Source organism: Sinocyclocheilus anshuiensis, unplaced genomic scaffold (assembly GCF_001515605.1).
Source record: "Sinocyclocheilus anshuiensis isolate Anshui unplaced genomic scaffold, SAMN03320099.WGS_v1.1 scaffold55, whole genome shotgun sequence".
Classification (NCBI taxonomy): domain Eukaryota; kingdom Metazoa; phylum Chordata; class Actinopteri; order Cypriniformes; family Cyprinidae; genus Sinocyclocheilus; species Sinocyclocheilus anshuiensis.
In genome coordinates this window covers 3,016,419-3,030,396 of record NW_015549647.1, presented here as the reverse complement: position 1 = coordinate 3,030,396, position 13,978 = coordinate 3,016,419, and the positions used below count along the sequence as shown (strand labels likewise).

Here is a 13,978-nt window from a genome sequence, read left to right as displayed (position 1 = left end):
CCCTCAATTTATAAATTGTGCGCACGATTTACTAATTCATTCCCTCGATTTGCTAAGTCGTGCACACGATTTATAAATTGAGAGAACGAATTAGTAAATGCGCACGATTTAGCAAATTGAGGGAACGAAATAGTAATCGTGTGCACGTTTTAGTACATCGATAGAACGAATTAGTAAATTGTGCGCACGATTTAGCAAATCGAGGGAACGAAATAATAATCGTGTGCAGGTTTTAGTACATCAAGGGAACGAATTAGTAAATCGTGTGCACGATTTATTTATTTTTTCTTGCATGACGTGTGCGGGGCTCCGCAATATTGTGGAGGAAAAGATGCAATGTTGCAGGTGATTTTGCTTTGGAACCTTCTCAAAATGGACTTTGCTGACTCTATCGACTTCAAACAGGTGTAGCTCAGTCATTTTTCATCCGATTCCAACAAATCGTTTTCAAGGTCTGTTAATGGAGAATGTGAAAATGAAAAACTCATTTTTGAATTGCTCATTGTGACTCATTTTGCCAGCACAGGTCACAAATAATGTTTTTGTTGTTTTAAATAAATCAGAGATTAAATAATATTAGATAGGAAATGTAAACTACATAACATAAAATTACAAATGTAATTAACTAAATATGTTTAAAATTAAATACTGAAATGACTAAAAATATAACTGAAATTAAAACCAAATAGAAACAAACTAATAAAAATGACAAAAGCACATTACTAAAAGAATGGGAGCTGCTTTATTTCTTTTTTAATAATAGGAGCTGATAATTTTACCTTTTTATGACATTTTAAGAGACTTACTAATCTCAACATACTCATGAGGAACTTCAGGGACTGTTGCATTTTGGTTGCAAGTACAAGATTTTGATTTGATAGAAGTTTTTCCGATCATTTTTTTTCAGTGCTGCTTTTTTCTTCATTTTGAGGACAGTTGTAGTACTCTAACACCGTGTCTACACCGGACGCGACAGCGCCGCAGACGAATTAGTAAATCGTGTGCACGATTTATTTATTTTTTCTTGCATGACGTGTGCGGGGCTCCGCAATATTGTGGAGGAAAAGATGCAATGTTGCAGGTGATTTTGCTTTGGAACCTTCTCAAAATGGACTTTGCTGACTCTATCGACTTCAAACAGGTGTAGCTCAGTCATTTTTCATCCGATTCCAACAAATCGTTTTCAAGGTCTGTTAATGGAGAATGTGAAAATGAAAAACTCATTTTTGAATTGCTCATTGTGACTCATTTTGCCAGCACAGGTCACAAATAATGTTTTTGTTGTTTTAAATAAATCAGAGATTAAATAATATTAGATAGGAAATGTAAACTACATAACATAAAATTACAAATGTAATTAACTAAATATGTTTAAAATTAAATACTGAAATGACTAAAAATATAACTGAAATTAAAACCAAATAGAAACAAACTAATAAAAATGACAAAAGCACATTACTAAAAGATAACGTAGAAATAATAAAGCTATAAATAAAAAAAATATGTATAATATGTGTGTGTTTGTGTGTATATATATGTATGTGTATATATATATATATATATATAAAAGTCTGTCTACACTGGACGCGACAAAGCGACCGTTGAAAATCATTTGAAATTTGTGTCAATATGTCATAAATAAAACGCAGCAGCAGTTATATGTCGGGGATTTGTCGTGTCGATTCAGTGTAGACAGCATCACTGATTATAATGAGTTCTATTGTATTTTGTCGCGCCGCGCAAGCTCGCGTCCGGTGTAGACACGGTGTAACATTTTTTATTTAGTCTACATGCTCTTCAAAAAATGATAAAGGAATTTGAGTTCAAAAATATGCTCATCATAGAAGCGCGTTGTATGTGTGAATTGCAGTTTTAATGTATTTTGAATATTAGATTCATTCATGTGTCTACTCATACAATGCTCCATGTTTCAGTTGTAAATATGGCTTTACTTATCACGAGTAATCTTGTGTTGCAAAAATGAGATTGTGCATGTCACAATGCAGCCTTTTACCTCTCTCAGTGAAGGATGGTATGGAGCTGATCGCTTCCCAAATATTCTTTGCCGGAAAGGAGTGCATATCCCAAGCCTTTATTCGGAGCTGGAACACTACCTCTCCTGAAACCGTTCAACCTGAGCCAAGGAAGCATCCAGAAATCTCTATCCATATCCAACACTGAAAGGTTTCTGAGATATGGTAATGTCTCTCTTTTCTCCATTCTTTCATTGTGTGCGTGAATTTACTGTATGTTCATTAGGTCAGGACACCGAAGGGTAAAATGTTGAAGACTTCAGCTCTATATCACTATAGTGTTGTTACCTGAGAGTAAAGTATCAGTTACTTTCTGAAGTGCACATGTTTAAAGGGACGTGAAGGGGAGAATTTGCCCATCTTGTATGTGGGGGGGGGGGGCTGTTTTGCCTAGGACCAAAAAAAGAAATGAACCTCCGTAAGTGTGTGTATATCAGTATGCTTTTTTTTTTTTACAACGGGAGTTTTAAAGTCCAGAAACAGGGTTACAGATTTATAACACCTATTATAGATTATAGACTGTATTTTTAATCAAGATTGATACCCAAAAAGTTGCGTGTAAATAACAAAAAGTATATTTTTGGAGTCTCTTTCACTGGATTAGTTTAACCCTAAATGATAAAATAAATGAAATTATTTATTAATATAATAAAAGTGTTACTGTAAACTACATATGCAAGACGTCTGCTGTGCCATTAGTTTGGTTGGAATGAGGTCGTCACATTTTAATAAAACTAATCATAGGTGATGCATCTTGTTTTCAGTGACAAAAATGCTGAAACACTCTCACGCAGAGAAATAAGTTCTCCCAAATGATCTTCACTGTCACACTGATGCAAAACACTGGAATGCATTTGTGAACATGTTTTTGTATGTGATTTTATTTCATATGTCACCTTTAGCACAGAATTACATAAATATCCTACTTTAGAAAACGTTACATTTTATCCCAGATTATCATGTTTGGACTCATCAGGAGTGACTATGAAATTGACCAAATGTTTGTTTGTTTTTTGCATTAAAGAAATGCACTAAACTGTCTCCCGAGTCCAATCTCGGATTGTTCTAGAATGTATGTTGTCTGCTTTTAAGCATAGACATGTTCGTTGGTCTGAATAGCTTTGTCTAGCTGAAGTCTGTACATTTCGCACAGGATTTCACTCCATATTCATTGGAGCGCATCTTTTTGTCTTTGAGTGGTTTAACATTTTGAAGTGTCACTTTATGTATTAGAGAAATGTTGTGTTTGGAACTACATGTTAAGATGTTATTATATGACTTGTCTTTTTTTTTTTTTTTTACTTTGAAAGAAAAAGAATGTACACCACACCATTCTCAGCTGCTTTCATCTGTTTATTTTATGCAACTTTGCCTTTTGTTTCAGTTAAATGATGGAAACTGGACTGAGATCTTGCATCTGAGAGCAAATAAATTTGAGTAGAATTCTGTTTCTGATTGTTATTTCTCTCATTATTGGTCAATGTAATCAGTTCTCATATGGCAAAAAAAAAAAAAAAAAAAATCTAATTTTATCCTGTCAAGAAAACAGTTACACCCATCTTGACGTTTATTCACAGAAAGAAAAAATCTTATAACTAAATTCGTTTTTTTGAAAAACAGGCACCTATCTAATTTACACATGTCTCTATTTCAATTCAGTATTAAGGCAATTACATACATTTTGTTCAGGATTGCCCATTTTCTTTCAACTTTTTTTTTTCTTTTTGGAAGAAAGGAAGATTTACGGCATGATTAATGGCCTATTTCACAGTATAAAGATGCTACAGTTCAAATCAGTACATTTTCAGTTCACTATTAGCTAAAGCCATGCCTCCCTCTTTGAAATTATTTGCATCCCTTTTCTCTCTGTTATTCTTTCATATCCAGTGTATTCTGATAGTCTGCTCCATTTTCCTTCACGCTATTGAAATTACAGTAATGACACCTTTCAGTTGAACTAATCTTTAAATTTAGCAACAAAACTGAAAAGTGCATCATAATCATAATACTGTCCAGTCCACTTGATCGAGGTCTCCTCCTAATCTGTGTTCAGGCTGCTCGTGTACCATCAAAACCTCTTCTCACCAGCAAATCACATTAAGCACATACAGGTTACGTATATGGGGAAGGGCTCTATACATTTAAGGGTGCCAGACTGGATGTAGGGTCAGACGATGATAGAAAAAAGACTGTAAGCAAATGGGGTCCTACAGACAGGTGGTGGGAGTCAGGCACATTTGTTAGTCCTCCTCAAATCTGCTACAACATTTCTGGTTGTTCCTCCAGCACTATTCAAACTGCATTTAAACTATAAGCTAGCAAAATGGACATAAAACCTCCATTTCTCTAGTAAATCAAATCACATGTACACTACAGGTCAAAAGTTTGGAACGGTTAAGATTTTGAATGTTTTTGAAAGCAGTGTCTTATGCTCACTGTTGCATTATGTGATTAAAAATACAGTAAAAACAGTAGTCTTGTGAAATAACATTAGAATTTTTAATGTGTTTAATAAAAAAGAAAAAAATCCTGTGATAGCAAAGCTAAATTTTCAGTGGCCATTACTGCAATCTTCAGTGTCACGTCATTGTTTAGAAATCATTCTAATCAAAGACTATAGAAAACTTAAAGGGACTTTGTTCTAATATGCTGATTTGGTGATTATTTTTTATCAGTTATTACTGGTACTCAATTATTATTAATAGTTTTTAATGTTATCAAAGTTGGTAACAATATTTTTGTGGAAATCATGATAAATTGTTTTCAGGATTCTTCAATGAATTAAATGTTTTTTTTTCTTCGTTTGTACCATTATAAATTTCTTTAGTCACTTTTGATACATTTAATGCATCCTTGCTAAATAAAAGTATTATTATTACTTTAAAATCTTACTCAACCTACATTTGAATGGTCATGTATAACGATTTCCATTTTCCACAAAAATATTAAGCAGCAAAAACAGTTTTCAACATCGATAGTAATCAAAAATGTTTCCTGAGCATCAAATTCAGTATTATTTCTGAAAAATTCAGCTTTGCTATCACAGGAATAAATTACATTTTAAAATAGATTAAAACAGAAAACATTTCTTTTAAACTGTAATAATATTTCACAATTTTCCTGTTTTTACTGTATTTTTGTTCAATTGGTGAGCATAAGAGACTTATTTCAAAAACATTTAAAAAATCTTAATTATTCCAAACTTTTGTGTAGGTTAAAGGATGCAGCTATACATAAGAAAATTCAAAGGCTTTATGGTAAAATGCAATAAATCGTTGAGTAAAAAGTAAAAAGCAGTGCAATACTAAAAATGGTTCCTTTAAAAAAAAACTCCTTTCAATCCTCCTTTTACAAGTAATACCATTACCCTTAGATAATAAAAATAACAAAACCTCATATTCAAGTTTCAGACAGATATCGCTCGGAGCTGTTCAGAACCGGTTCTAAAATCCTAACAAAGCTCTGACTCTATCAGACGATACAGGAGTGTGGGAAAAATGGCATCTCTGTTCATCAGCTGAGGTTCTTCTGTTCAGTTTTAACCCTCTGGCTCCTCAAGATGTCGCGGGAGACATGGTGACTGACGTCCACGGGACAGGACGGGACCCACGGAGGGGGACAGGCTCCTTACCGCAACCCCACCCAGAGGCACCAAGGAGGGGGAGATGCTGCGGTATCCCACCCCGCTACGGAAGTTCAGCTCCTGGGTGGGCAGCAGAGGCTTCAAGATGCTCACCAGGCAGAAAGCAGAGCCGCTCTTGGGAATGAAGTTCACCTTGTTTCTGTCTGGGCAGAGATATGGAGGAATCTCCTGGAGAGGCCTTGGCCTGGAACAAAAGATGGAAAGACCAGGTCATGGCACTTTCGTGAGAATGTATCTTTCATGCTGATAAGAATATGAATGTTCCTGGCATAAGTTAAATCCCCCACATTTCATTTTTATGTGAGGAAACCTTTATTACAAAATAACCAAGTCTTGACATTTTCTACACATGGAGTACAAATGGGTGTACCGTTACTTTTTTCAGTCCAAGGTCTCATCTCAGCGGTACTTTTATTCAATCTTTAAACGTCTGTTGTACACAGATTGCAATATTGATTATGTTTGTCAAGCTCAACCATTCAGCTTTGTTGCAGCGTTCAGCCACATAAGAAAAAAAACATGCTTTGATAAATCAGAATTATGACATACTCATAAATATGAAAAAAAAAACTTAATTATGACATAATGTTATAAAAAGTCATAATTATGAGATAAAAAGAAAATTATGACAAAATTTACATTGAAATAAGTCAATTATGACAAAAATGTAAAATATTTGTCATAATTTACTTTTTTGTCACAACTATGACTAATCTCATAATTATGACGATGACTAAGACCTCATCATTTTGACTTTTTTCACAATTATGATTTTCTCTAATAATTATGTCTTATTATGTCATAATTTTGACTTTCATCTCATATTTATGATTTAGTATGTTATGATTTTGACTTTTAATGTCATAAATTATGATTTACCAAAGCAAGGTGAAACTTGGCTTCCATTTCGAGAAACATGATCAAACAAATATTTGCTTTTAATTTATGGGAAAGTTTATTAGTGACTACAAACATTTGATTCCATCCAAACTAGCTCCTCCATAATTACTGTAATTATAGCTGAATCTACAACCCCGTTACCTCATTTTCTTAAATATAATTGATTTCTAAATTGATTTTAATTTATTTAATATCTTCTGTTTATTTTATTGATTTATTTTTGCATTTTTTGAAAATAACAAAATCGCTCATTTTTGAACTGTATTCAAAACAAATTTTGGTAATAGGGTTGAAAAATACTAACATCATTTGAAATAAACGTTGGACAAATGACATTTTCTAAAAGTACAGCACCACCTTCAACTGAATCTGTGTTGAAAATGAAGAAACACTGATTTAATTTTAGAGTTTCAAACCCTATTTTATACTTTATTCATGGGTAAAAGACCTTACTCCAACGGACAGGCAAAATGTCTACAAAGCGCTTACTTACTGGATTTCTTCAAAAGCTTTAACTCTCTCACAGCCCTCCGGAGGCTCACGTTTGAACATATAGCTGTTGTTGGGCTTTGGAGAGGAAGCATATTTGGGCAGAGGGGACCAAGGTCCCAGGTCTAAGACAGAAAAAGGAATATTTATGATTCAAATAGTTCGATTTTAGGTTATTGTGTGATGATGATGGTGATGGTGATGTGTGTGCTTCTGACCTCTTTCTTTGCTCTCGTTTAGCGTGTCATCGAGCGGGCTGTTTCCCACTGTGTCGTTGAGGATGCTGAGGTACGAGGGTGAGACAGAGTCAGCCCGGCTGCTGCTGTTGCTACGGTTACTGCCGAGCCCGCCGTTGGAGGGCGTCTGTGTGTCAATACTGCGTGTGCTGCTGCTGCGCTGGGGGAGGGGAGGGGGCGCACGGTGCCCATCAGGAACGTCCTGAGGCTAAAACACATATGCACATTTGCTTAATTAGGATGTGTAGGACAAAAGCAATTCTTTTCACTGGATTCCACTAAACATCACATTAGTATTGATTGTGCACTGATCCCTATCCACCTTTTTCCTAATGAGGATACTACTTTTTAAATTATGGGAGGCACTTCTGGTTTGGAGAAGTACTGTTCAAAATCATTTCAAATCATAAGGTTGTGCTACAAACAATCTATATCCATCAGTCTGACTAAATGAGATGTACATTTTCCTTCATGTTCTATTTTCACACATCAGGAGAATAACATGATGCTTATTTTTAATCTGACAGGGTATAAGCTCTTTTTTCTCCTGATTATTATTTACTTTGTATTCCACTGTAACTATACGAGAGAAAAATAAACAATAAAAAACAACAACAACATATACTGTTTATTTGTGGTCTGCTCCGTTGATTAGATTTATGATATATCCCATGAATAATTCACTGGAATGCACCAAAAAATCTCTTGTTTTTCTCCCCGAATCCTTACGTTTCTTTCCTATTTTTTTTCTCTCACATGGATGCTTTAAAATGTAATTGTATCCCCATTAAAAGTGTTTACTGGATTGTTTGTAAGGCAAGTAAATATAATAATTATTAATTATCAATTTGAAATATTATCACTCAATATTCCAGTTAATGAACATTTTTGATTAAGGCAACTTATGCTACATAATACAGACATACTGTATATTACTACAGTGATATTGAACAAATCTGTTATATTGCTGCAGAAATAATCAAGCTTTTGGGGTTATTCATGGTCTGTTCGGTTGTAGTAATTTGTTAATAATTTTACATTTTTTACATTTTTAAATGTCCTTTTAATGATCGATGGTTGAAGGGTGAGTAGAATAATGTCACCTTGATATGAATAAATAGATAAAAAAAAAAAAAAATCAACTAAACAATTACACTTGCAACAATCACATTCAGAGAAAGTACATTCTTTGTGCCCAAAATGAGCCTAAAATGTGAATATTTTAAAGATAGGAAAGATCTGTTTCCAAAAGCACAAACATAAAATAACATTTGAAAAGTTAAAAAGTAGTAATTACTGTATACAGTATTTACATTTAGTGAAAATTTTAATATTAAATACAATTACAAAATGTTAAAACTATAGTTTTATGTATCATATGTTCTCATGTCTATTTTGTTTTAATTTTTATAGTGTGTTTTTGTAAAGTCATAATTTGTGTTATAATACTGTTTTGATCTGTTTGCTATTTGCAGTTGTTATATTTACTATTTTTCATAGTGTGAACTATATTAGAACCAGTTTGACCCACAAGAATCCTAATTATTAATTATAAAAATAGTATATGGAACCCACGCACAATTTAAAAAAAAAACATACAAAAATGTATTGTCCCCATTTTTAAATTCATAGATAATTATACTTAACTAGGAAAAGTCCCTGGTTTCCATTTCAGAAATCTTACTCTATAGTTGTTGAAAAAATAGTTGTTGAGATGCACTCACTACTATGATCTCATCTCGTTCCACAGTGTCCCGTATGATGATGCGTTCAATCTCCTGGTTGAGCCCCTCTATGCTGTTCCGAAATCTGGGAGGTGTGGACTTAGAGATGGGGATGGGAATCAGGATGGTTTTGGGCATCTGAGACTGAGAGTGAAAAAGAAGAAAAGGTACAACACTTCTTTAGAAATGTGTGTCGAGTACACAAACATTGCCCCTGCAGGGGAAACCAGCCTTCTGTGTAATCCTGTTAGAACGACGCCCACACACACACAATCTCTACAGTCTCTCCACTGCCAAAAATCAAACATTCTGCCAGGCTAAGCTCCATCATTATACACAAGCCACTGACTACAGAGAGCATTACCATTGAGAGCCCATTACTGCTGAGCTTGAGGGTACTTATTTTGAGTATGGTGTAATGTAAGAGCTCTTTCTCAATCTTTTCTTCATGCTCTCATGATCTTCTCCATTATGGTTTTGGACTTTTGCCTTTTTTCCTTTCTCTGTTTGTCGCATTACTCAAAAACGAGTATGAGTCCTCTTGGTTTTTGAGATGTATTGACAAAATCATTAAAGGGATACTCCACAAGTGATTAATGACAAAATTTTCATTTTGGGGTGGAGTATCCCTTTAAAGATGTTTAAAAGGGATATTCTAGGTTTAGTACAAGTTAAGCTTAATCTATGGAAATTGTGGCATAATGTTGATTACAACAAAAACTAATTTCCACTTCTTCCTTTTCTTTAAAAAAAGAAATAAAAAAATCTGGATTACGGTGAAGCACATACGATGGAAGTGAATAGAGCTAGGCTGTGTTTCTCAAAAGCATTTAAGCATCGTTTTAAGTTGATAATAGAGACCATTGGTGGCAATGGGTCTATGATCTACTTTGACTTACGATGCTTTTGGGAAACACAGCCCTAAAATACTTGTTGTTTTAGTAGTATAGCCAAAAGATATGCATGTTAAGGGCCGATTCATGAAGAATGTGTTTTTCCATTCTACTGCGCTACTTTTCCATTGTTTACCTACGTAAGCATGAAGATGGACGTGATTGACCATTGCGTTTGCATCTTGTGTCTTTTGCAGCATCTCACGCATGAAACGGTGCTCTAAAAACAGCGCTCAAGTTTTAAAAAACATGTCTTGAGACTGAGTTTTTCAAAGCATAAACATGTTCTGTGTAAATGGAACACAGAATGATTACATGATTTTAGTGTGGAAAAAATTGCTCACTAACCTTTTCTATGTTAAGTTTTATTTCATTTTACCTTGTCACAATGAAAATGTAATGCCTAAAAAATCTCAACCCTAAAAGGATTGTTAAAAATATTTTTACAGCTAAAATAATACACAAGTTCTAACAGAATAATTAATGCGCAGTCACATTAGTGAAATTTCACCCGCAGAAAGGACCATTGTCCATTTTCAATAGTGTAATAATAATGCACAAAACACTGCTTACACCGAAGTCACCTCAAACCAAGCAGCGATCTGTTGGTCAATACAGCGAATTTGTTGAAAAAGTTGAACCTGATGCAAAATCTGTGTGAGGAAATGTTTCAACGTTATGTGAAATTCTTGATCGTGCAGATTCCTATTTCGCCTGTTAAATTTTTTGAGCAATTGTTAATATGTACCTTAATTGCAAGTGCTTTTTAAAAAATAAAATTATAAGCTTCATATTTCTTCTTTTAAATCCTCCAAAAATTGCCTCCATTCACTTCCATTGTAAATACCTCACCATAACCTCGACTCTCAAGTCAAAATTATTTTTGTGGTAATCAGCATTACAACACAAATGCTGATGATTGAGCTTAACTTGTACTAAATCTGGAATATTCCTATAATACAATGCCTTCTACTCAGGGAGCTCATCTGGATGCTAGGTTGTTGTACACTGCTGAGGTGTCATGCATAATTAATTGCACAATTGTTATAAAAATGCACACGCATAGAAATACAATGTGTTGACTTCTTCATTCAAAGACTGTGCTGGTGAAGGCAGGCTGCAAGAGGACACTTGTAATCTACTCTAAAACCAGCCACTGTCCTTTAGAACAATCCTGTCCCCCAGTTTCAAAGGGCCAGAGAAGCATCAAAATTGGGACAGATTTGCAGGAAAGTGGGGCGCTATTAAATTCTCCAGACGTTTGGCCTACTTCAATTCTGCATCATGTACTAGCCCAGGAAGCTAAGGAGGTTTTCTTAATGATGTACAAGAGCACCCTGTTATTCGCACACAAGCACAAACGGTGGCTGCAGGGATGCGATGATGCCCACCTGTGACTGGATGATGGTATGGTTGCCATTAAAGGGTGACTTGCGGTCTTTGTCCCGGCGGTGACGGCTGCTGCGTTTGCTCCGCTGGAGCTGTTGTCGCAATTTTGCGATCTAAAAGAATTCAAAACAGAGATGATGAATAGCATAGTACATTAAAAAAAAAAAAAAAAAGTGGAGGATGAGGAACACTGGATCAGCTCTAGATGTCTCACCTCTTTAAGCTGGTCAGTGCTGTCGCAGGAAGCCGATCGCTTATGAGAACCTCTCCTCCGCTCATCTACCCAGGCCCTAGGGGTCTGACAAGGAGAAAAGTGAGAGAATAAGGGAAAACAGAGATTGGACCAAACAATTCAAGCATCGACTGATTCATTCATAAATCGGCTCAAGGATGGGGAAGATTATTTGTTTTCTTTCTTTCTTTCTTTTTTCGCAGCATAATCACAGTAACTTTGTTTGCATTTTTGCATGTTTTTCATACTAAGGAAAATTATGGAACAAACTTTTTTCACCCTATAACACATGAACAAGCAATAAACTATCCCAGGGTGCTTGTGCAACAACAACAAAAAACATTATGTATGTATGCGTGTGCAAATGAACATATATGCTGATTTTCTATTATATATATTGTATACTGTTAAATATTTATTTATAATTTAAAATAATATATATAATATATATAAATAATATACCTATTATAAATAATATAAATAATATGTAAAACATGTGTTTCTTGCCTGTAATATTATAAATATTTTAATATATTATATTAAAATTATATTTATATATGTAAATTATACTATATAAATTACATATTTTACTGATGATTGTAAACTGGCTGTCCTGGTCATTTTAAAACTGGAAATTCGTAAATTACAGGTCTACTCTTTCTCTCTTTGTGGTGTAATTTTGTTCATTTATTGTACATATGTGTTATGTACGCATAGCATAAACAGCATAAATGTCTCACCTGAGTGGCCTTGTCCCTCATTTAGAGGGTGTGGTGGGCGGAGCTCCCGTGCCGCTGCCAGGTCCTTGATAGGCCAGAACTTACAGGTGAGTTGAAGGGAGGAGGATCCCTCAGTGTTTCAGCTGAAGGAAGGGCTTTCAGAATGAGGAGTGACTAAAGTAAAAAGAGAGGACAAAGTAGGATATTTTTTATATAGACCCATAGATATTTTATATATATTATCAATCAAAATTTGAAGGTTAAATTGTAATTTTTTACATTTTATTTTGATTCTTCCACAGCAAAAACTGCTGACCAGCTGGCCCAGCATTTACCCTCCTCTCCTGTAGTAAAACAATCATTATCTCTTGGTCTCTATTCATAATCTCTTAATCCATCATGTGTGGCTCGTGTGGTTTCGTTTTAACCTCTGTCCCCATTTTTTTCCTACATTCTCCGCAATCTCTTTATTCTTTACTACACACCACATCTTTTCCTCTCTTTCTTTGTCTGTTCCTTCCATGTATAAACAAAAAAAACCCACAATATTACTGAGGTCACTTTGTGAAATTCAGTCCATCTGTGCACTGGTTTGACATTCTGTAAGATGGATTTTTATGCATTCATGGAAAAAAAAAATACAGCCTGCAGTCAACTGAAGACTGAGCGATTGTAATGGTTGTTGTTTAAAATGTAATGTTGTTTACCCACATAGCGCCCCCTAAAGCCTGTTTTCAGCCATCGTGTTTGCCATGGCAACCAATTTAGATAAAGTGTAATGTTAATGCAATGCAGACCACGCTGCAAGACCAAACCGATTACATGTATTATTAAAATACAATCTTAAGGGAAATGATTAGTCATTAAAATAAATATCCAAAACATTATATACATATCATATGAAATAACGTAAACTCTGCTGAATCACTGAAACAAATAATTTTATGAAGAGATGTCAAACGTCTAAGTATTAAAGCTCTAATATGATTGCTTTTGCCGATGGACTAAATGATTGCAACAGACGCAGAGTCGCGTCAGTGTAAAATCTGCAGCACCGCACCCCAGGCTCAGGAATAACGAAAACAAGCCGATGAACCGCATGCATCTCGGTCTGTGCCAATGCTATATAGATTACACTGGTCACTTATTCATAATCCACAACTGTTTCAGGGATGAAATTATTCTGCGTGCAAAATCAGTACCCACAATAGAACAATAATAGCAATGCATTGATAGGCGCATGGTGCTTCATACGGGTACTCACCTTTGACTGATGAGAGAATAACTGCACACGGTTCACTGTTCATGGTCCTTTGCGATAAAGGGAAAAACACAACGGTGTGATATGGATTCAGCGTTTAGAAGGTCGTTGACAAACAGGTTGGTTGTTGGTGGAGGGCGGCCGGTGTTGCTGGGTCAGAGAAACAGAATGAGGATGCGCAGTGCCGTTGCTATGGGCGTTGCTGTGCTGCCGGTGGTCGATGGGCTGTCGCTGTGTAAAGGTGATACCAGAGCTGTAATATCAAAGCGAGTGAATTTATGAGCAGGTCCTCGTCGCCTGAAGGATAAAAGCGGTTGCAGACATGCTTTTTGGGGAGGGGCGGTAAGGGTTCCCCTCAGAGGACAGCTGGCGTTGAGGTGCGTGCTCCCCTCAGTCTCAGTGGTTCCGTGCTAGACTACGTTACTGTTGCTGAGGCGCGTGGGGCTGTTTTCCCCTCAT

At 35.3% G+C, this 13,978-nt stretch overlaps 2 protein-coding genes across 7 annotated transcripts in view; one reads left to right on the top strand and one right to left on the bottom strand.

Annotated features, from left to right (window-relative positions):
• LOC107660076 (islet cell autoantigen 1-like protein) overlaps positions 1-3,338 on the top strand; it is a 14,837-nt gene extending 11,499 nt beyond the window's left edge. For all 6 annotated transcript variants that reach the window (XM_016449291.1, XM_016449290.1, XM_016449292.1 and 3 more), the window contains one exon: positions 2,024-3,338. The gene's annotated coding sequence lies outside the window, so the exon portion shown is untranslated. The remainder of the gene's footprint in view (positions 1-2,023) is intronic.
• Positions 3,339-5,353: 2,015 nt separating this feature from the next.
• Positions 5,354-13,952, bottom strand: LOC107660077 (protein FAM117B-like). Its single transcript, XM_016449293.1, has 8 exons — positions 13,523-13,952; positions 12,280-12,432; positions 11,522-11,605; positions 11,310-11,420; positions 9,026-9,169; positions 7,284-7,509; positions 7,070-7,190; positions 5,354-5,860 (listed from the first exon to the last, which is right to left on the bottom strand). Exons 2-8 carry the CDS (start codon positions 12,298-12,300, stop codon positions 5,572-5,574), a joined length of 996 nt encoding a protein of 331 aa, XP_016304779.1. The 5' UTR covers positions 12,301-12,432; positions 13,523-13,952; the 3' UTR covers positions 5,354-5,571.
• Between the last annotated feature and the right edge of the window lie 26 nt (positions 13,953-13,978).